We start from the raw sequence: 22,407 nt of genomic DNA, 5'->3' as shown, positions 1-22,407 counted from the left end.
TCTCCTCCTTCCGCACTTCGACACAGTCCTTCTAACACATCTGAGTTCCGCCGAAACTGTTGAGCGCCGAATCTAACAGTGTCGGACTATTGAGTGTGTAAGATATTTGTGTAGAATCAGAATTTCAATATTATCATGAGTTTCTTTTGGGTGTTTTTAATGGTGGGTTGTTAGGGGGATAAGGATGCGTATGGAGAGAGTGGGCGGAGATGGGGTGATCAGAGACGATACTTTAATTTCCAAATTCTGGGGGGGTAGAGGAGGTGGCGGAAAGGGATACTTGGGGTTAGGAAAGATAGGGTGGACGGATCTTTTGCTTGAATTTTTTTTTTTTTTTTAATCAGTTCCTTTCTTTTTAGTGTAGAAAAAGAATTATCGGGTATATTCGAAATTTTAAAATTTATAAAAAAAATGTAGAAAAAAAGATAAATGTAAAAAGAAGATGAATGAGTCTAAATAAAATCTCTAATTTGTGCCTATTTTGCCTAATTTGATGTTATTGAACTCGGATGTGTGATTCTTTGACTGCCGCGTGTGAGCATAAACTTCCAAGTTGGACAAAAAATAGTCAACTGGATCAAGTAGCCAAATTGAAATACAAGGACCAAATAAAATCCGTTTTTGAAGAAAAGATCCCATAAATTGTATTCACTAATAAAAAAAAAAGGATAGAACTTGCCTTTGGGTCGGCAACATTCCTTCTTGTCAAGGATTTTAGAGCGATGATCATTGTTCAAATTTAAGGTGGTTATTTTATGGTTTGTGCGCTTGTCAAGGATTATGCTGAGGAAACTCGAAGTTTGTTGCAAGTGACTATGGTAGTTTTTTTTGCTGACGATTGCAACATCATATTGAGTGGTGTGGTCTTTCCCTTGTGGAGCGTTGCAGTTGTTTGAGGGACTCATAGTCATGTTCGCTTGTCGTTGCATGGTTTTCAATGACGGTATGATGATTACCTTGTGTGTCTTGACGAAGTTGGGTTTGGCTCATAGAGTTTAGGCCTTGTGAGCTTATCTTTGCTATTTGGAACTTAGGTGTAGGTCTCCCATCGTTGAGGGATCGTAGTTTATTTTGTGTTGTCATTTTCTTGTTTTGTTTTGGTTGTGGTTTTATTGTTTGTTCGCCAGGCAAAGGACTATGAGGACATCTTCGTGATTGTCTCATAGGGCTTCTTTGCCAAAAGAGCATCATCTTTTGCAAGTTCATAAGAAAGTGATGCAAGATCTTGTCCTCATGAGAGCATCTTTCCCTTCGGTTCGATGTGGTTACGTGAGGTAGGTTTTGAATGGTCTTTTTGTTGCATTTGCAATCGTGAAATCCTTTTCCTCATCGATGATGTTTCTCATTCTATTTGATTAATGGTGAAATATTTATTACCTTCAAAAAAAATTAATACAACAACTCATTAAAATTACATACTCAGATAGATCGCATGTTCCTTCTAGTAGCAATCGTAATTTCAAAATCGGAATAAAGATGCTTGGTTGTGAAACTTGAGGCATCTTAGGAATCCCCAGGTGTACATCTCCTGGTGTCTATCTCTCTAATTATGTTTATACAACCGGTAGCAAGACAAATTCTCGTATTACTTCGCATTCTTATCACCGTAAATGGTGTAAACGACTAGAAACACAAATATGCAGGTGATGACGACCGTTACATAGACTGTTGCTTGAGCTGATCTTCAACAAGCTCAATGCATCGGTACAAAACTAACTCGATTGGGTTTAAAGTACAAAGTGCGTCAAGTGGAAGCTCGTAATCATTCCTGGTCTCCGCCATTAGGGCGGTTACCTGGGTTCGTAGGGGTAAAAGCCACCCCTTATAGGCTTTCTGTAAATTGCTTCTGGAGATCACTCCTGTGTGGTTGGTTTTTCCTGTGCAAATTTTTCATCAGAGTACAAATCAGACTCATAGTCTAATATTTTCTCCTCTGATAGTAAAATTATGTTTGCTTTAATTAATTCAACGATGATATATGTTTACCTGTCGATTCTGTAATTAATACAAATCTGTACAGATTGAGCGCAGACAGAACCTGTAGAATAATATTACAGATCTTGTAAGATAAAGGGTTTTACTTTTCATCTGAACACATTGAGATACATTCAAGGACAGAGAAAATGCATATTACAAAAAGAATATGAAAATTAGACTCTACTTAGTCCTGAATTTCTGACATATCAAATTTAACCTCAAATATATTTGACAGAGGCAAAAGCTTCGACATTCAAGGCAGATAAGTATACATATGTTCAGCTCATCTGACCGAGGATTAATTAAAAACTGCTATGCAATGAAATACCATTGTTGGTAATGACGAACAATATGATGAAGAAGGGAGGAAAAGAAAGGTAACTTCAGGGTATCAAGAACTGCAGAGATTGAAGATTTGTATTTGCAGCAGTTAAACAAGATTACCGGTTGCCTAATTTACACCAATTTATGGTTGCGCAAGATAAATCCAAGTTGGAAGTCCTTTAAGATTACTTTTCGTAATTGTAGGAAAGCTAAGTATTGTAATATCTTATATTTAGATGTTGTTGAGATCTTAGATTTGAAGCTTGACGACATATAAAGACTCCTCAACACATATTGGTAAATCATACATAAAGACTTCATTACCACAAGCAGCTTATGAAAATATATTCACAAAGCAAGTTGAAGAAATACCTTATCAGTATCCTCAGGGAACGATGGAGGTCCGCCCTCCGGGGGCTTCAGAATCAACTCCACCAATTCAAGGACATTGGCAGTCCAAAACAATGTAGGTGGTTTGGCTTGAGGTACTTCATCATTTCCCACGTTTTGGCAGCTTTCCTTGTGCAGTTCCCCTTTAACAATATCCAAAAGGATTGCAATCTATGGTTGAAACAGCCACATTAGGTAAAACTGCTTCAAGTATAATTCAACAAAAATGAAGGAATACATATCACAAAAACTGGCTCTAAAGGTTTTACCATCGAGGAAGAGTTACTATTTATGATCAAAGACTTCAACATGTCAAACCTCTGAGAAGCTGGAATATCAGCAAGAATCTGATTTTGATTGGTAGACAAAATGAGCAGTAATATTCAGAGGGTACCGTAAATAATTTACTTTGAACCCAAATTAAGTAGAGTATATGACAAGCAAGGGCTTGCTTACTACAAAATGACCATAAACCGAGCCATTAGTTGCTTATGAAAAATGCGTCAGACTATCACGTATTTAGATTACTGGACAAATGCAAGTACTAAGACAAATCCTCACCCTTTTGAAAGCTTCAAAGGCATTCTTCCTCAGCACTGTATCTGATGCATACATGATGATCATTTGAACAGCCTAAAATGTACCATGCCCATATGAGGAAAAAAAAGAAGATTAGATTCTCTTCCTCTTTGATAAATAAGTTCGTAAAATGTAGAATGATGTAAAGAGGCAACCTGCAGAGCTGCAAAAACGGAAGTCATGCAAGATGAGAAGTCATTATGTTCATCGCAGTGGGAGATATTTCCATCTGTAATGCAAATCAAGAAATTGATGGCATGTCTTTTAAGTTCCCATGGCAGAATGGCAGAAGCTAGTATGTGCTTTAGCATGCCAACAGCTTGCCACCTTTCAGTCTGGTTATCCTTAAGTTCATCCTTGACGGAATTCAAATCCTCCTCAGCAGCCCCAACAACGTCATCAGAAGCATGGCCCCAGATCACTTTAATAAAGCAACAGAAAAAACAAAAATCAATTGACAAAGTGTCGAGCTACAAAAAAATTGATATAATAAGGAGTGATCAGCATTTAGAAACATAAACCTGAAAGAGGTGCACCGCATTTGACATCGGATAAACAACTCATATAATCATCTTCATCTTCTGAGTGTAAAAAGGAACAAGAAAAGAAACGAAATATCAAGGGCCTAACAATTGGGTAACAAATAGAGTGAACTATAATAGAATACAAGGGAAAGAACAGTGATTGAAAGGATTAACCTCCAACTACTGCCCTAGTTATTTTGTCAACATCCGACCCAGTTATTACACCAAGATATGACAAACCACAAAACGGGAAAAAACTAGACAGCTGCAAAACAAACGGCTGAGAACTTGCAACATTATGATTCATGCTGACAACAGCCTGCACATAAATGGCGTGTTTAAGAAAACGAACACAAGACAGAAAGATAGCAAATCAAATAAGGGAGACGTGATATGTAATAGAGTTTAGATTGGAATTTCTGTTTATATAACACAGACGAAAAAAGAGTCAAACTGAAACTTTGATTAAATGATACCAACCATAATCTGGACGACATAAAGACCCAGTAGAGCACAAAGCTTTTCACTTTCTACACCTTCCTGTGTCATGGAGCAAAAGACCATCAGGATCAAATAGAGAGTATGATAAGAATCAAAGAATATCGCTAAACCAGTAACATCCATCTTATCAGTTTGTCACGTACCAACTTTAGGCAAACCGCACGTATGGAATTTGCAATCCCCATAGCTCTGTCAAACAAATTCTTAAATTCTGGATCTTCATCTTCCAACTCCAAAGACCGGCCCTTCAAAACTTTAACAATAATGGGAACTGCTACTTTCACTTGCTCAAAGTGACGCCTCTGAAGGGAAAGAAACACTGAAATTAACAAAAGAAACAGCAACACAAAATTAACAAAGTAGCGCTGGCAACAACTCAATTGGCACAATTCAATTACATGTACGAAACACAAAATGCATCTGATAACAATATAACTGTTAGTTTAGTTAACCATTTAATTAGTTAAGCTCATTTAAATTACCTTTCGAAAGCCCAGTTAGAAGAGGCGCAATATAACCAGAATCCCTGATTGTTTCACTTGGTGGAGCCAATGCCTGACCCAATCACAATAAAAAATCATCAAAGAACTAAAACCCAACAAAACCATCAATACAACAAGTATCATGTTCACATAAAAATCACTAAAAAGGCCACATATTTACCTCACAAAGAATCGAAAGCATGTCTCGTGGACTACACATTGATATAAAGCAATCAATGGTGCAATCAACAAGCTCCAGGCATCCATCCGAGACGCCTCCGAACTTGGAAACCGCCATTGGCAACTCAAAGGAGAGTGCTTCGATGATCACCTGGGCAAACAATCAAACAGTTGGCAAACATCAAACTGCACAAACAAGTAAAGGACCAAAAGCAGACGACTTTAACGAAACGAAACCTGGTCGAGTGAAGGGGAAGAGACGAATTGGTGGACTTTCGTGAGAGCTCGGAAGGCGTTGGCTTTTGCGTCTTCGTTTTCTGGGTCTGACAGAGCGGCGTCTAGGGTTGAATTGAGGAAGCTGATGAGCTCTGAGACGGAGGTTTGGGGTTCATCGACTGATTGGGATAGCGAGTTTAGGATTTCTTGAAGAAGGGGGGAGCACTGGTCAAGATTGTCCGCCATGGGATCTCTGCAACTTCTCAAGCTTGAACAAGAAGAAGAAGAAGAAGATGAGTTGGTGCGTGTCGCAATTTCAATTCCGTTCGGCAGGGTTTTTGTTTCCGAACGGCCCAACAAGGCGCGAATGCTAATCCACCACTACCACCTCAACTCAATGGCACTTCATACAAAATAAAAGGGTATTAAATTCTAGTTTATACAGTGATATTTATATTTATTTATAAGCAAAATGGTTTAAATTCGAGTTGTTGAAATTGAAATTTTTTTAATGGAATTTGTAATCGATTGGTAAATTTTTTTTGTCTCTACATTTGGGATGACACCATTAGTGTGTTACTACTTTATTTGGATGCGATGCTTTGCAGGACATTAGTTGAAGTTGGGTGGGAATTACACTTATTGATTTTCCTTATTGTTTTTCGGCACTTGTCTTCTTTTAACCAAACTGGTTGCAAGGAGATATCGGTTGTTTTGGATAAAATTGCAAAGAAAAGGATGATGAGGGTTTATATTAGGGTTTTTTTTTTTTAAATAATAAATTTATTAGATTAAATGTTAAATTAAAAAGTTGAGGGATTACGCATTAAGTTATTAACTATGTCGATGGAGTCCAAAATTGCAATAAACATAATTGATTAGTTTGTTGCATAAACTGTCCTGCACTTATCCAAGGATATCTCTATCCCCGATCCAGAGTCCGGATAACCCTACAACCAAACATATTTTCCTCCACCCTCCTTCTTAACTAGCCAAGAATCTCAAAACACGATCTGTGTCTTCCTCGCAGCGACATCTCCACTCCCATGCTCTCGATCCACTCCCACACCTAATCCCCCTGCACCCTCCGATCTCCCGCCAAAATGGAGCCGGACGTTAGCATCGAAACCAGCTCCATGATCCGTGTGGCTGTCCTCCCCATCGGCCACGTGCCCCCCGTCCTCCTCCGCGACTACCACTCGATGCTGCTCCGCCACCAGACGATCCCTCTCTCCGCCATCAGCTCCTTCTACACCGAGCACCAGAAGTCCCCCTTCGCCCACCAGCCCTGGGATTCCGGCAACCTCCGATTCAAGTTCGTCCTCGGCGGGGCCCCACCGTCGCCGTGGGAGGATTTCCAGTCCAATCGCAAAACCTTAGCTGTCATCGGCATCTGCCACTGCCCCTCGTCTCCCGATCTCGACTCCGTCATCGATCAATTCGACTCGGCTCGCCGCGCCTACTCCTCCGCCCTCGTCGATCGCTGCTTCGCCTTCTGCCCCGGCGATTCTCAGGTCCAGAGAATGCTAATCTCGATTAGTTTCAATTTGTTACTTTTTTCCTCTTCGAAATTTCGAATCTTTTTGGATTTATTGTGTGTTGATTGGATTACAGTTGGAGGATGGGAGCAAGAAAGGAGGGAACTTGATGCTGTTTCCGCCGGCGGATCGGGCGACTCTGGAGTTCCACCTGCAGACAATGATGCAGGACATTGCGGCATCACTGCTGATGGAGTTCGAGAAATGGGTGCTGAAAGCTGAGCCTGCAGGAACCATTGTCAAGACGCCTTTGGATTCTCAAGCCACTCTCAACTCAGAGGAGGTTCATGTCTAGGTGTCCTATAGGATTTATTCTGTTATTATAATAATTAGTAGTCTAGTATGTATTTATCGAAATGTTAGTGTTTTAATCGGAGTGTTGGTATCTCAATTTATGCGTTAAATGTTACCAAAAGATGAAGTGAACAAAAAAAATTCTAAAATGGCAGGTTATAAAGGCGAAGAAGCGGAGGCTCGGGCGAGCGCAGAAGACAATGGGTGATTATTGCTTGTTGGCAGGATCACCTGTTGATGCCAATGCTCATTACTCTACTGCACTAGAACTTGCTAGGTTGACTGGAGATTTTTTCTGGTATGCTGGTGCATTGGAGGGCAGTGTCTGTGCCTTACTGGTAATGGCTCACTCTCTGGATTTTTGCATGGCTACCTGTGTTTGATAACACAGTAGGCTTTCATGGCTTCCCGGTTTATTTGTTGCCTAGATTTCCTACTTACTGACATATATAAACATGTTAGATTGATCGAATGGGCGAAAGGGATTCAGGTGTCGATGATGAAGTTAGATATCGATACAGTAGTGTCATCTTGCACTACAGGAAGTCATTTATACAAGAAAATGCTCAAAGGTAATTCCTAGATGCTATTGCATTTAGATGGTTATTGCTTTATTAACGTATGCATTCTTTTAACTGTTACTTTTATTAATTATTTATGTGCAGAGTTTCACCCTTAACATTTGAACTAGAGGCTACATTGAAACTGGCAAGGTTTCTTTGCAGGTATGTTTTGTTTATCAAAATTTTATAATTTGATGCACGCAGCTTGTATTAGATGCATCTACCATTTTTACTGGATAACGTTCTGACTGGATCTTATTCGTATACTGTTTCTATCTACGAGTCTGACTTTTAATCTTCCGTTCTCGGTAAATGATGATAAATAAATTGAATTCAATCTCTAAAAGTTGAAGTAGGTGCTCCATAATAGTTCCAGTTATGATCATTTATGTCCATGAGATGACAAAAAGACTTTGGAAATAGTTAGATTTTACACTTTCCTACGAAATTTGGTTTTACTGTGGCAGACGGGAGCTGGCTAAGGAGGTAGTGGAACTACTTACAAGTGCAGCAGATGGTGCTAAATCTCTGATTGATGCCAGTGATAGACTTGTTTTATATGTTGAAATAGCTCGTTTATATGGAACTCTTGGTTATCAGCGAAAGGCTGCTTTTTTCTCAAGGCAAGTGGCTCAGTTATATCTACAGCAGGATAATAGACTGGCTGCCATTAGTGCAATGCAAGTTTTGGCAATGACAACAAGAGCCTACCATGTTCAAAGTAGAGCTTCCATCTCTGAAGACTCGCTTCCTAAAGTGAGTGTTTAAGTATTAAGCACATGATTCCTGGTCATATTTAGCATTTCAGTCTGTCTGCATGCTTCTGCACATGCTTTAATGTGTCTTTTGAGATGGAATTTATGGCTTACTTTGTGAATTTGAGGTCTTGATCATTGATGGCACATATCAGTCTCTTCTCTGTTGTATTTTGGAATAGTGCAAATGAAGAATATGGTTGAGAGTTTTATTCCCTAGTAACTGTCTTGCATTATTACTCTGTAGTAACGTTCTTATATAGCGTGTGGCTTTGATCGTGAGCATATTCGTAGTAAGTTTTTAGCTACTCATTCTTATTTTGTTTTTCACAGAAGGAAATTGGGTCAAGTCTTGCAGAGGGTGGGAAAATGCTCCACCAGTCAGTTGTCTCTCTTTTTGAGTCTCAGTGGAGCACACTACAGATGGTTGTACTCAGAGAGATTCTGCTATCCGCTGTCCGTGCAGGAGATCCTCTTGCTGCCTGGGGTGCAGCTGCAAGATTACTAAGATCATATTATCCCTTAATTACACCTGCTGGGCAAAATGGTCTTGCTAGTGCACTTTCAAATTCAGCAGATAGGTTGCCATCGGGAACTCGCTGTGCTGACCCTGCTTTACCTTTCATCAGGTTTTCACCAGTACCTAAGCATTTTTCCTGTTAATACATGAACAGTTTATTACATATGAAGCCCAATAACAATAATAGTATTTGCTGTCCTATAGGTAATTTTTCTCCATAGTCTTTGCTGCATGACAAGTATATAGTTGCACTGAGACACCATGATAACTAGGGTTGAACTAATTACTATTTCTTTTAACATAAGTTTTTGATGTATGATTAAATGCTATCTAAATACATTTAATCTGTCAGTGAGGAGGATTATTCTGCTATGTGAATTACTACTGACAGATATTCTTTCTCTAACATTAGAATGCAGCAATGAGAAGTAGATACCTCCTAGCGCTGACCAGCTTATTAATGTTCTTATGGATGCTAGAGTCCTTTCTCTTGTTTTGTTAACAAGTCGAGGCTTCTTTCTTTAGCATCATTTTTTAAAACAATATTTTGTTTACCTATATAGTTTTTGTAGAACTATGATTCGCTCAGAACCCTTTGTGTAGCTATGTAGTCTTCTATTCATATTGCAGATGAGTAAAATTCTATTCCTTTGTTCCTCTAAGAATCTTCCCATATCCAAGTTGATCTTGACTGAATATGGACAAATAATCATTAGTGCTTTTATTATAAGTGTCACTTAATATTAGTATGAATTCCCAAATTTAATCATCTTCTTTGCTTCTAGATTGTATTCTTTTCCTCTCCATCCTTCACAAATGGACATTGTAAAGCGCAATCCAGGAAGAGAAGACTGGTGGGCAGGAGCTGCTAATACTGGTCCGTTTATTTATACACCATTCAGCAAGGGAGACACAAACAGTAATGCCAAACAGGACCTCGTTTGGATTGTTGGAGAACCTGTTCAGATTTTAGTCGAACTGGCAAACCCTTGTGGCTTTGATTTGAGGGTTGATAGCATATATCTCTCAGTGCCTTCAGGAAATTTTGATGCTTTTCCTGTTACTGTGAATCTTCCACCCAATTCATCAAAAGTGATCACCTTATCTGGGATCCCGATTGCAGTTGGGCCAGTGACAATTCCTGGGTGCACTGTCCACTGCTTTGGTGTTATTACTGAACACCTGTTTAAGGATGTTGATAATCTGCTTCTTGGAGCTACACAAGGACTTGTGCTTTCTGACCCTTTCAGATGCTGTGGGTCTGCGAGGCTGAAAAACATATCTGTTCCGAACATTTCTGTGGTACCACCATTACCATTGCTGGTTTCACGTGTAGTTGGTGGTGATGGTGCAATCATTCTTCATGAGGGTGAAATTCGTGATGTGTGGATCAGTCTGGCTAATGCAGGTACAGTTCCAGTTGAGCAAGCACATGTATCATTATCAGGAAAAAACCAAGATTCTGTTATCTCGATTGCGTCTGAAACCTTAAAATCAGCCCTTCCTTTGAGGCCTGGGGCCGAAGTGACTATACCTGTGACCTTAAAGGCTTGGCGCCATGTTGTAGCAGATCCTGAGACTGCTGCAGGCAGGAGTGCCTCTGGAAGCACTGCGAGGCAGTCTAAGGATGGAAGTAACCCCATATTGTTAATCCATTATGCAGGTATTAATAAATCCATAACCAATATAGTACTCTCTCTCTCTCTCTCTCTCTCTCGCTCGCACACATGCATTATCACGTAGAGCTAAAATGAGATGAATTATGTGCATTATTTTATATTTACTGTTATCTTCTGATGTTCAAGTATATATAGTAAGCCCTCTTTATTTTCAATTGTTATGTATATATAATAAGAAACTGAATGCTAAACCATTTTCTGAACTGTCCATTCTAACTGGCTACAGTTGTCATGTATCATATGCACCTCCCCTGTGCCACCTCGTTCCTGAGTAGTGACTACAAGTACCATTAACTTCTGTGACTTGATTTCTTTTCATTTTGTTTCTCAGGGCCTCTGACAAATGCTGGAGATCCTCCAACAGATAAATCTGCTATCCCCCCTGGCAGGCGCCTTCTTGTTCCTTTGCAGATTTGTGTTCTTCAGGGTTTGTCTTTTGTAAAGGCTCGTCTGCTTTCGATGGAGATTCCTGCACAAGTGGGTGTAAACCTTCCAAAACCAGTTGATATTGAGAATAGCCCTACTGAAGCTCTTGGTTCTCCTACTAAGATGGACAGATTGGTGAAGATTGATCCTTTCAGAGGAAGTTGGGGACTACGCTTTCTTGAACTTGAGTTGTCTAATCCCACAGATGTTGTCTTTGAAATTACTGTTTCTGTCCAGCTGGAGAACGCTAGTCATGAGCATATACTTTCTGGTGATCAAGATGCTACTGAATATGGTTACCCTAAAACAAGAATTGATCGGGATTGTTCTGCGAGGGTACTGATACCACTGGAGCATTTTAAACTACCAGTTCTTGATGATTCATTTTTTGTGAAGGATAATCTGGCAGATGGGGCTGTTAGTGGCAGAAATTCAAGCTTCTCGGAACGGAATACTAAAGCTGAACTTAATGCTTCTATCAAGAACCTCATATCTAAGATAAAGGTTAGGTGGCAATCAGGTCGAAACAGCTGTGGAGAATTGAATATCAAGGATGCTATACAGGCAGCCCTTCAGACATCTGTTATGGATGTACTGCTGCCAGATCCATTGACATTTTGCTTCAGGCTTTCTAGAAACGGCCTTGCACTTGAACATTCTGGTTCACACACAGAGCACAATTTTCAAGTTCACCCTTCTGCAGCTAAGGGTTCTGTGCTGGCGCATGAAATGACTCCAATGGAAGTTATGGTTCGTAATAACACGAAGGAGATGATCAAAATGAGTCTTAGCATTACATGCAGAGACGTTGCTGGAGAGAATTGCATAGAGTGTACAAAGGCAACTGTCTTGTATTCTGGTAATGTTCTATGATTATCCCTTTTTGACAAGCCTGTTTTAGTATTTAGAGATATTCACTCTTCTATTACGTGTAGGTGTGTGTATTTATTTCGAGGCATATAAATTTTTCGGAAATAAGCTTTTTAGTACCTGGTTAATTGGTTATCAAATTTTGAATCCTGCCTATTTTTTTGTTTATTTCTGAACCGTTTGTTTTGAGGTCATTGTCATTAGAACTTCCCCTGAAATTTGCAATCGAATCTCACTTGTGTTGTGTGATAATTGAATTCGTACGTAGGTGTTTTGAGCGGGATCGCCGTGGAGGTTCCCCCACTTGAAGAAATTAAGCATTCTTTCTCTTTGTATTTTCTTGTCCCGGGTGAGTACACGCTGGTAGCTGCCTCAGTGATCGATGATGCTAATGATATACTCAGGGCTCGTGCAAGAACAAAATCATCCGATGAGCCAATATTCTGCCGTGGGCCCCCATATCATGTTCGTGTTGTTGGGACTGCATGATGGTTCTTTCCGCCCACCACATCAGCCGGATTGGCTCAAACCAGGTTAATGCTTTCAGTATCAGTAAACAATGCCATATGTTTTTAATTTGGCAGCGGGAGGAACGCATCCATTTGTCTTGAGAATCAAATTCTTAAAAGTAGGGTGTTCTCTGTTGTGGATTTTAGATTCATAGTTGCAGTTTTGTACACAAATGTTGTGAAATAAGTTGTTAACCTCTTATCAATTTGGCTACGTTTTATTTACACGAAAGAAACATGTTTGCTGCAGATTATTCGAGTCTTCATTTTGTTCGATGATTGTTGTATAGAAGATTTGATCATGGATGTGTCTTTTCTTGCCTAGCCAAGACATTTGTGGGTTTTTGTTGTTTTAAATCGACGGGGGATGGAAATTTGAATTCGCGACTTCTTTCGGCAGTGCAAAAAGAAGTAGGATTTGTAAAAAATTTGCATCTTATTCCCAAGTCTTGTATTTGATTGAACTAGGAAAATTAATATGAAAACCTTGAGTCGTGTTAGGAGTGTACAGAAACAGAATAAAAAGGGTGTGTTTATCATTTTTCTTGACTAAGCGAAAAGATGCCAAAATTGATGGGTTAGAGTTGAAACAATTTTGCTATGTTTCACACAAATGATTCTTGCGGACAAAATATCGACTCCATATCGACGATATAATAACAAACTGTGTAAGTTCGAAATATCAACGATATCAACAATCCGCAACATAGAAAATTTTATGTTTATAAACGTCATTTTCTTGTTTGTCGCAGTGGAGGTTGCGAATAATGTGGCCAGCTTTGCATCAGAGACGGGGAGGAGGAAGGAGATACCGAATCAGGGGTATAAACGTCATTTTTGTTCAAGAGTCGGGAAAATGCCGTTACTTGAAAACGTTTGCCCGACTCTTCGTTTCCCTCCTTATTCCCCCGCCGCCTTACGGTGACGGTCGAACGGGGTAAGGGCTAAACATTCCCGGCGATCCGTTGATTCCCCAATGAAATCTCAGGTCCCCAAATCCCTCCTAACTCTCATCGAGACCTGCACAAGCCTTCAACAACTGAAGCAGATCCACGCCAAATCCGTAATCTCGGGCCTTTCCTACAACCAATTCATCCTCATCCAGATCACCAATTCCTTCCTGCTCCCTCAATCTCTGAACTACGCCACCCGCTTATTGATTCGAACTCAAGAACCAAGCGTTTTCGTCTACAATTCCATGATCCGAGCACATTCCCAATCAGAAACCCCATTTGTTGCTCTGTCGATTTATAACATGATGAGGGTGCAAGAAAATGCTTTGGGCGACAGGTTTACTTACCCTTTTGTGTTGAAGGCTTGCGCTAGCGAATCGGATATGGACAAAGGGAGGGAGGTTCATGGTGTGGTTGTGAGAATCGGGTTTGACTTCGACAGGTATTTGTGTACTTCTTTGCTGAACTTTTATGGGGTTTGTGGGAAAATTGAGGGTGCAAGGCAGGTGTTTGATGAATTTACGGTGAAGGATGTTGTTTTCTGGAATTCCATGATAATGGGTTATGCTCGAAACGGGATGGTTTTTGAAGCTTGTGAGGTTTTTAGGGAGATGGTGGAAGATGGAGAGGTTAGACCCAATGAAAGTGCGGTTTTGGCATTGATTTCGGCTTGCACGGTTTCGAAAAACTTGAAATTTGGAAGAGAGGTTCATGGGTTTTTGAGAAAAGAGGTGACTTTTGGGTCAAATGTGAAAGTTGGAGCTGCACTTGTTGATTTGTATGCAAAATGTGGGTGTTTGGATTATGCAAAGAGAGTGTTTGAGGGAATGCCTGAGAAGAATGCTGTGGTATGGAACTCTTTGATAAGTGGCTATTCCCTCAACGGGTTGTCGAAAGAAGCAATTGATGTTTTCAGGGAAATGTGTTGTTTGGATGTTAAGCCCGATACGTTCACGATTTCAGGCTTGTTGTCCGCTTGTGCTCAAATGGGTGCTGTTAATATAGGAAACTGGGTTCGGAAATTCGCAGAGAAGAATGGACTTTGGGATGTGTTTATAGGTACATCTTTGGTAGACCTGTATGCAAAATGTGGTTCCATTGAAGCAGCTAGAGACGTGTTTGATCAAATGGATAAGAAAACTGTTGCAACATGGAACGCTATTCTCTCTGGATATGCATCAAATGGGCAGGCTGGATCTGCAATAGAGCTCTTTGATGATATGAGAAAATCAGGTGTCATGCCAGATAGTGTAACGTTCCTTTCGATTTTACATGCTTGTGCACATGCTGGTTTGGTTGAAAAAGGTAAACAATACTTTGATTTGATGGTGAAAACTTATAAGATTGCCCCAAAAGTTGAGCATTACGGTTGCATGGTTGACCTTCTTGGGCGCGCTGGACTTTTGAAAGAAGCAAGGAAGCTTATTGAGAGGATGGATATTGAACCAAATGTAGTTGTATGGGGATCACTGTTTAATGCTTGTAGCATTCATGGTGATACTGAGGTAGGAGAGTGGGTGGCTGGTCATGTTTTCAACTTAGAAGCAATGGATGGGGGCTCCTACGTGCTGTTGGCAAATATGTACGCTGCAGCACGAAGGTTTGACAGGGTTAAAGCAGTTCGAGAGGCAATGGTTAACGCGAGTATTTGCAAGCTACCTGGATGTAGCATGATCGAGATTGGAGATGTAGTTCATGAGTTTCTTGTTGCCGACAAGACGCACCCTGAATCAGAAGATATATACACTGTGTTGGACGAATTAAGCAACAAGCTCAAGATGACAGGCTTGATGCGGTTGCCTGCTTTATATGAAGAGTGTCTGGAAAGCAGCTGAGGGACAATCAAATTCCTAGAGATATTTCCTGAAAGTGGGAAGACCGGAAGAGGAGGGAAAGTGATTGGAGCAGTTACCCTTCTAGGGACATTTGGATTTGAATGGATTGCAGATTCGGAACATTTGGATTTGGATTTGTATGGAAAATTGCAGATTCGGAAGATGGACACGTGATCTCGGAGTTGATTTGGAGATTCAGTTCAAGGTTCAATTCTTTCCTTAATCCATGGACATGTTTTGTGAATATCTGTCACTGCATTTCTTATGTATTAACCAAGAAACTCTTGCAGATGGCCATCAAATCTTCATGCAACAATTTCAATATCGTCAACATCGTTCAAGTTCACGGTATGAGTTAAATTTCAAGCAATCTCTTTGTCCGGCTAAGCACAACAAGTTCCACGCAACTCTTCATCGCAGCAGTTCGATCGCCTTGGTTTAACCCTCCAACAAGGAAGAAAAAATATTGAAACAAGGGCATGGCACGCTGGCGAATTTATCGGCTATTTCTAACCGTTCTGAAAAGAATTCGAGGCCAATGTACTTGTGATAAATATTTTGCTTAAATCCTAAGCTATGTTATAAGTGAGTACATAAGTCATATTTCTCCAAATCACTCGAAGTTAACAACTGCCTTGGATGATCCCAGGACCATGCGTTTTATGTCGACCTCCATTATCACAGGCTTCGATTTTGAATCCGGCACCTCCTTCAGCACAAACTTGCAGCAATCTCCAATCTTGAGCCCGTTGTCCTCGTAAAACTTGTACCATCCCCTCGTTCTTATTGCGGTGCGAAGACTAATGGCTGCACCTCTCTTTCCGCCTTGCCAAGTTCCAAGTTCCACCGGCCATTTTCCTCGAACAAACGGAACTTTGAGGATCATTTTCTTTCTGTCACCAAGGCCATGGGCTTTCACAAATCCCGACGGAATAGTCTGCCATGAACACTCGCTAGAATTAGAAAGGATCCAAAATCAACAAAACAAAGAAGGCAGCTTCAGAACTTTCACCGCGGTATCACGACACATTTGTACGGGGAAGGGAAGGTATAAAACCTACCACATAGCACTTGCTGGGCAGAGAATGAGTTTCCGAAATGCTTTTGAGGAAGAACAGAGGACTCGAGGTTGATGGTGCAGCGGCAGGAGGAGGAGGAGGAGGAAACACTTTCTCGCAACCAAGTGGCTCATACACGTTGACATGAAAAACCATGCGGCCTAGGTGTCTGAACACAAGAAATTCTCCGACTTTCAGGTTGTGATCCTTCACAAACTCTTCCCAACCGCCTTCAAAATAGAGGGTTCCCTCCCCAGTCCTAGCAACTCCAACTTCCCATGATCCCTGGCAGCTTTCAATAACCGCTTTCTTCGCGTTCCTTTCATTAAGATTCTGAGAAAAACTCGCCGGAATTGACTGTTGATAAGCAGAATAAAAACATTAGGTCTCATTTCCTAACCAATCAAACAGCGAAGATGTGATGAAAACTCGACATTTATGTTAACATGGATGAACCTGCAGCTAGAATTTACGAAATAAACGGAGTATCATCAAGGTAATACATATTCACAGCATTTCACTCATCAGCCTCTTCATTACAAACAGCATTTCACACGTCCGAATCAATCAATCTGAAAAATGGACAAACTCGATGTCTATGTTAAATAAGGATGGACAAACAAAATGTGATATAAATTTCCAGGAGAACTAATGTTTTAGATGAAATCCTAAACAAAATAAGAGTAAGGAAGCAGATGAACAAAATCCAAAACCCACAAAAATAACATGTCTCATTAAAATTTACAATATTTCGCATACAAGAAAATTACTGAGAGAGAGAGAGAGAGAGCATACGACTGCGTATTCGAAGCCGGGAATCAAAGGCTTGAAAAACCGTCTGGGAAATGGAGGTGAGCCAGCCATGATTCTTGCGAAAATGCTGAGTGAAAACAAGAAATGTGAAGAAAAAGAAGAAGTTCTGAAGGGGTTGTGAAAGTTTTCTCAGAGAAACACAGAAGAAAATAGGGTTTTGGTTTGCTTACCAGCTACGGCTGAGGAAGTGAATAGCGTTGAATATATAGGTGGAGAGAGCCAATGGGAGCCCTCCACCGCAGCAGTGGGTGGCAGAAGAGCAGCGGCGATGCCATGAATTTCATTGGCTAGAGGTCGTACGGCGAGTTCGTACTCTGCAGAAACGCCGCGGGAAGCTTTGAATTGAGCGGTCTGCTTCTGTTGACACTGTTCAGTTGCACTTGTACTTTGCTGCTTTCAAGTCTTAACTGGGCTGGGCCTAATAAAATGGGCCTCTTCAATTTGTAGGTTGTTCATGGGTTGGACCAAAGAAAATATCCCTGACCTTCCAACTGCAAATTTATTAGGGCTTTAGGAGAAGGACCCTCATGTTTGTACATCAGCATGTTTCCAGTTGGTTGATTAGGACTACAGGATTTAGCACTAGTCATTATCCATCGACAGGTACCAAAAAAAGAAACCTGAAAATACTAGGCACTCCTTGTCTTATCCCAGCCAAGGACACCCGACTTGATCGATCAGATGCACGGGTAAGACAATTTTAAATGTAATTTCTAGAGGACGGTTGCGTTCAGTCAATCAAGCGCACGCGAGAGGAATTCTTAACCACATGAACATATATATTTCACGATAGAACACGCATGCGACATCAATGATAAGAAATCAATCACGTGCAGACATGCGACTGATCTTTGGGGGCAATGGAACAGAAGTGTTCAGTATCTGATTGGTATTTGCTTTGAGGATAAGACTGAGATTAACGTTCATTGGGGGCAAAGGAACAGTAAAAGATGCATGGGTTAGTTTGAGCCTTGAGGGGCCTATGGAGGTAGAAAAATCGACCCTCTTACATTATTGATTAATTGCCATGCATGCATGCATCCTTGTCGCATGTTTTATAAGTTTTATAATGTTTTTATTGTCTTCATGCAGGACATGTCGCGATGTTTCCGTCTTGTAGGCTCCGCCCTTTTAAATTTCTGTCACAATTTAATTTCTCAATGAGAAAATTGTGCTAGTATGCACTTCGGATATGACAATTCACTAATTTCAAACGTTCAAGTTTACGATTCATTTCATACTCATAAGTTAGCTAGCTAGGGTAGTATGGGTCAGTGATGAGCAAAAACCCTAAGTCTTGCATGGGCCTAGCTATAACCAGCCAGAGGAAATGTTGGCTTTGAAGGGAAGACAAGCATGAATTTTGAAAGATCACCACCTAATCTTGCTTGCGATGAGGATGACAGGCCGAAGCATTCAAAATAACACATTTTAATTTCCTTATTGTCACATGTTTCTATAGTCATCAATCAGTCCTATTGACAAATTCCACAAACAATGATCAATGTATAAGTCCTCCGTTTCTCTGCTTCATCACATGGGAAAATTTGTCAATGTGAAACTTCAAGGCCTAGAATATTCCTTCTTAATTTGTCACATGCATTGAAAAAATAACAAAATTCTACAACGATCTGTCCCATGTTGATGTTGAATAAAGGATTAAATAATTTGATGGAGATTTTCATGGAATGATTAAAATGATTGATAGTGGATAAACTCGGGGACCACTTCTATCGATTTTAAATTTCAGGGACCAAAGTGATAAGTTATAGCAATCTCACAGACTATTTTTTTGTTGTTGAACAAACGATAGTATTTATACCAAGGGGGAGATGGTGGGTTTAGCATCACAATAAGCTGGCAATAATGTGGTTCACATTCGTCTTTAGAGAAAATCGAACTTAAAATGACCAAGAATCGCTATACACGCAGGCATACTAAAAATCTCCAAAAGTATACCTACAAATCGGCCGAAACAGTATTTTCATTATAACAAACTTATATTGATGATTATAAAACAATAAGCCTAGTTGTAATTTGAATTGAAACTCTCTGGAGGGAAACACATTGACCCCCGATCATTCAGGTTGGCAAGTTCAAATTCCAAGTTAACACTTCTTCTACGTTCGTTAACTTAAAAAGTTCCCAAGTTTCCTCTCCTATAACCAGTTACGCGCGTTATCATAATCGTCGTTGTTTGGTAAAATTAAATATGAATAGTTAAATACAGTTAATGTATAACAATGCAAGTTATTCATTATATAAGTTTCATTTTCTAATGAGTACATTAGTAACTTGAAAATAAATATAAAAAAAATGATCTCCGTAATGACAGAATATTCAAAAGAAAACGTTCATGATAAACAAATAAGATAGATGTTCAAAAAAAAAAAAAAAAAAAAAAACAAATAAGATAAAATCCTCGTAGTAAAAACTATTATCAAATTTATCACGAAAACTATTTTCCTAGTATCCTATCACTATTGATGGCCCTATAAAAAATCAGGTGTCGTAAGATACCTGGTTGATGGGGTGACATGACATAAGAAAGGGCAATAAACAGAGCATCATCGAAGCCACGCTTTGCTCTATTATATGTCCCTTTTTTGCTTTTTTTTTTTTCTTTTATGTTTTCTCATCTATCATATCGCCTTCTGCGTTATCTGAATACTTTGTGGGGCCTTTTGCCCTTTTACCATTCTGGGGTTCTTGTTCCCCTCTTACACCCTAAAGATGGTAAGTTTTCGTGCACGATTCCCCAGATGAAGCTCATTTGCATATATTAGCTACTTCGCATGCACTCTTAATTTACATGACAGCTAATTGGTAGTCAAGGCATGGTGTAATTAACAACTGGCTTGAGGGTTTCTGACGGAGTATATCATCTGCTTCCTCTTTCTCTCCTTAACGTTTCTTTTTCTCGACCCTTGAAAAAAAGGTCTAAAATTTAGAGCATTCGTTTGGCACCATGAGAGATGAAGTTTTGTGTTCGATTTCCTTCTGGGATCCCGACAAACTCACGGTTGACGGAAATTAATAATCATATTATGCTTAGATGAACATGATAGGTGAGATAATTTGAAGAGAAAGAGAGATAATGAAAAGATCTAGCTAGTTCTTTCATCCCTAATAATGCTCAAGGTTTTAAAAGACGCTAATTGCTAGTTGTGCGGTAGGCTGGAGCCTAACACTTACACGGATTTAGGTAAATTTATTATGTATTGTATAAACAAGTGTCTATTTATACTTATAAAAATACGTAATTGTATAAGAATACATAAATTGCGAAATAATATGACATATTGATATGGAGAACAAGTCACTTACAATTTATTGAACAAAAATAAAATTCAAAATGAAAGTTATTGATTTTTTGTCTAAGTGATCGTACAAATAATGCAACCAAATATTGGGTGGAATATTATTGGAAATTAAATGTACAAGTTCATGAATGGAGATTGGATTCCCACATATATCTTTCAAAAAGTTTGGACAATTTTTGGTCAGTTTACTTCTTTTTTGTTGCTTGTGGGAGGGGGTGGGGGGTGGGGTTGGGAAGAACAGTGAAGGAGGGGTAAGTGGTCGAGTGGTCCATGCACGAAGACTCAGTGTTTTTGTGGTCCATGCAGGAAAGCCAAGTATGGGAGAGGGGAAGGGGGGCCAAAGCACATGAGGCAAAGGAACATGACAAGTGGAAAAGAAGATGGTAAAATTAGCTAGCTACAAAAGCCACCATGGGATGGGACATCCATTAATTTTGATTTCACAAGAACTTAAACCCATCAAATTAATTAAGTTATTTGAAAAACCTAATCACCATGGAAAAAATTTGCGTGTGACAGTCACAATGGCACATATATAATATTAGTTGCTCACGTGTTATATATGTGTCGACACCAAATGTTAATATTTCTCGTTTTCTTAGGAAAAATCTATGGTATAACATTATTAAAAAGGTAGACGTGTTACAACATAAGTGAATTGGTGATTTGATAACACCATGGTACAACTAAAATAAATTTTATAAGAAAAATTTATCCGAACATGAATAACAATATTTTTATCTTATAATGATCATTATTAATTAACTCTCTTTAACCCTAGCTAAGCATTAAATATATGCATGCATATGGTGGAAAGCAACTTCAATGGCAGATATACAACGTCACTGTTGCATTTCGTGTTAATAAATTAATAATGCAACGAAGAGAAATGTATACATAACGTTGTTTATGATTGACATAACATGATGCTATAATAAAAGTGCACCCGTATCATGATCTATTGAGGCCTTGATGACTTGTTGGAGATATCATATAGCATCTTCTGAACTTCACGTATCTTTTGAAAACAAAAAAGAAGAGAAAAGAACTTGACGTGTCTAATCTTAACCACAACAAATTGCATGTCTCAATTATACGATCTCTCACTATAATTATGAGCAGTCACTTTTTGCGAAATTCCCCCTCTATAATTGTACCCTAAATGATACCATCACTCAATTATTTCGGGCACAAGTGCGCCTCCCTTAAGCATGTGTCGACCTACAGTTACAACACATAAAAATACAATATCTTCAATACAAAACCTAAAAATGCCTATGTGGGGCAGCGCTGTTCTCACGCGCATGCATATTTAACACCATACGTATGTCGTCTTCTTGTTGTTGAGAGTTTTATTTCTCATAAGGAATCTAAATTAGCGTTTTGGATTTAAAGTCTTGCATTATGGGGAAGTAATTAGGGTTTAAGGTTCACTAACTTTTTTTTCTCCCACTACATATATACTCATGTATACTGTGCTCTGAGACTCTCCCATCCGTTTTCGATTATAATATCATGTTCTTTATGTATTCGTATTAGGGTTGATGATTCACGTGTCGAGTCCAACGGTGTTTGCACAATTCAATCCTGGCAAGGTAGTAGATATTGGAAAGCATACATCACAAAAGTTTGTGATTACTACTGTTTTTCTTCTTTTCAACCTCTGCATCAATTCAAGCACACAGTGTTCCACTTAAACTTAAAGCCTATACATAATTCCTCCATCAGAGGGTAGGGGCTACCTAGGAACTAGCTTGAAAAATGAAATATGAATAGGATGGGGAGAGAAAAACATATGGCACAATTGGGAAAGGAATATATATATATATATATGTGTGTGTGTGTGCGCGCGCGCGCACGCAGTGATGTTGGTGAGTCGGATGAAGAGTGAGCTGGCTACTTTCATATATTCATGCATGGCGTGGTAAAAAACGAACCAATTTGGTATATGATCGGATGAGAATCCACACGAAGCGTTGAATTGCAGTGACGTGCAATGGGATGTATCGATCACTTTTTTCTTGTTGCTACCTTGGACCTTTTTTGCCAAGTCTCTTCCAAAAAGAATTGCTAATTTGCTACCCCACACCACACCAGC

General features: G+C 39.5%; 4 protein-coding genes across 8 annotated transcripts; 2 read left to right on the top strand and 2 right to left on the bottom strand.

Annotated features, from left to right (window-relative positions):
- Positions 1-1,320: 1,320 nt before the first annotated feature.
- Positions 1,321-5,585, bottom strand: LOC137746131 (aberrant root formation protein 4). Of its 2 annotated transcripts, none has more exons than XM_068486213.1 (13): positions 5,195-5,585; positions 4,959-5,108; positions 4,778-4,850; positions 4,439-4,614; positions 4,275-4,334; positions 3,969-4,113; positions 3,792-3,851; positions 3,426-3,691; positions 3,253-3,324; positions 2,961-3,038; positions 2,674-2,862; positions 1,987-2,038; positions 1,321-1,877 (listed from the first exon to the last, which is right to left on the bottom strand). In XM_068486213.1, exons 1-13 carry the CDS (start codon positions 5,417-5,419, stop codon positions 1,657-1,659), a joined length of 1,767 nt encoding a protein of 588 aa, XP_068342314.1. In that variant the 5' UTR covers positions 5,420-5,585; the 3' UTR covers positions 1,321-1,656. The 2 variants fall into 2 exon arrangements, with proteins under 2 accessions (XP_068342314.1, XP_068342321.1); XM_068486220.1 differs by having other exon boundaries at positions 3,792-3,848.
- A 533-nt stretch (positions 5,586-6,118) lies between these two features.
- Positions 6,119-13,178, top strand: LOC137732767 (trafficking protein particle complex II-specific subunit 120 homolog). Of its 4 annotated transcripts, none has more exons than XM_068472049.1 (11): positions 6,119-6,687; positions 6,788-6,994; positions 7,161-7,343; positions 7,468-7,577; positions 7,671-7,730; positions 8,036-8,324; positions 8,657-8,952; positions 9,629-10,506; positions 10,854-11,807; positions 12,087-12,351; positions 13,080-13,178. In XM_068472049.1, exons 1-10 carry the CDS (start codon positions 6,277-6,279, stop codon positions 12,305-12,307), a joined length of 3,609 nt encoding a protein of 1,202 aa, XP_068328150.1. In that variant the 5' UTR covers positions 6,119-6,276; the 3' UTR covers positions 12,308-12,351; positions 13,080-13,178. The 4 variants fall into 4 exon arrangements, with proteins under 4 accessions (XP_068328150.1, XP_068328153.1, XP_068328145.1 ...); XM_068472052.1 differs by lacking the exon at positions 13,080-13,178 and adding an exon at positions 12,578-12,831; XM_068472044.1 differs by lacking the exon at positions 13,080-13,178 and having other exon boundaries at positions 12,087-12,576.
- A 122-nt stretch (positions 13,179-13,300) lies between these two features.
- Positions 13,301-15,731, top strand: LOC137732788 (pentatricopeptide repeat-containing protein At1g08070, chloroplastic-like). Its single transcript, XM_068472059.1, has 2 exons — positions 13,301-15,320; positions 15,406-15,731. Exon 1 carries the CDS (start codon positions 13,304-13,306, stop codon positions 15,113-15,115), a length of 1,812 nt encoding a protein of 603 aa, XP_068328160.1. The 5' UTR covers positions 13,301-13,303; the 3' UTR covers positions 15,116-15,320; positions 15,406-15,731.
- On the bottom strand, positions 15,690-16,596 carry LOC137732796 (B3 domain-containing protein REM16-like). The gene is made up of 2 exons (XM_068472066.1): positions 16,177-16,596; positions 15,690-16,052 (listed from the first exon to the last, which is right to left on the bottom strand). The coding sequence occupies exons 1-2, from the start codon at positions 16,327-16,329 to the stop codon at positions 15,729-15,731; spliced, it is 477 nt and encodes a 158-aa protein (XP_068328167.1). The 5' UTR covers positions 16,330-16,596; the 3' UTR covers positions 15,690-15,728.
- Between the last annotated feature and the right edge of the window lie 5,811 nt (positions 16,597-22,407).

Source organism: Pyrus communis, chromosome 1 (assembly GCF_963583255.1).
Source record: "Pyrus communis chromosome 1, drPyrComm1.1, whole genome shotgun sequence".
NCBI lineage: Eukaryota > Viridiplantae > Streptophyta > Magnoliopsida > Rosales > Rosaceae > Pyrus > Pyrus communis.
The sequence above is the reverse complement of the archived record's forward strand: the minus strand, read 5'-3'. Positions and strand labels throughout refer to the sequence as shown.

Excerpts from the sequence above, each read along its gene's own strand:
- LOC137732796 (XM_068472066.1), bottom strand. The coding sequence starts at position 16,329 with ATGGTTTTTCATGTCAACGTGTATGAGCCACTTGGTTGCGAGAAAGTG. Across the intron at positions 16,053-16,176 it reads TGCCCAGCAAGTGCTATGTG|ACTATTCCGTCGGGATTTGT; the intron begins GTAGGTTTTATA and ends TGTTCATGGCAG.
- LOC137732788 (XM_068472059.1), top strand. The coding sequence starts at position 13,304 with ATGAAATCTCAGGTCCCCAAATCCCTCCTAACTCTCATCGAGACCTGC.
- LOC137732767 (XM_068472049.1), top strand. The coding sequence starts at position 6,277 with ATGGAGCCGGACGTTAGCATCGAAACCAGCTCCATGATCCGTGTGGCT. Across the intron at positions 6,995-7,160 it reads CCACTCTCAACTCAGAGGAG|GTTATAAAGGCGAAGAAGCG; the intron begins GTTCATGTCTAG and ends CTAAAATGGCAG. Across the intron at positions 8,953-9,628 it reads CCTGCTTTACCTTTCATCAG|ATTGTATTCTTTTCCTCTCC; the intron begins GTTTTCACCAGT and ends CTTTGCTTCTAG.
- LOC137746131 (XM_068486213.1), bottom strand. The coding sequence starts at position 5,419 with ATGGCGGACAATCTTGACCAGTGCTCCCCCCTTCTTCAAGAAATCCTA. Across the intron at positions 4,335-4,438 it reads GTGCGGTTTGCCTAAAGTTG|GAAGGTGTAGAAAGTGAAAA; the intron begins GTACGTGACAAA and ends TCCATGACACAG. Across the intron at positions 3,852-3,968 it reads AACTAGGGCAGTAGTTGGAG|AAGATGAAGATGATTATATG; the intron begins GTTAATCCTTTC and ends TTTTACACTCAG.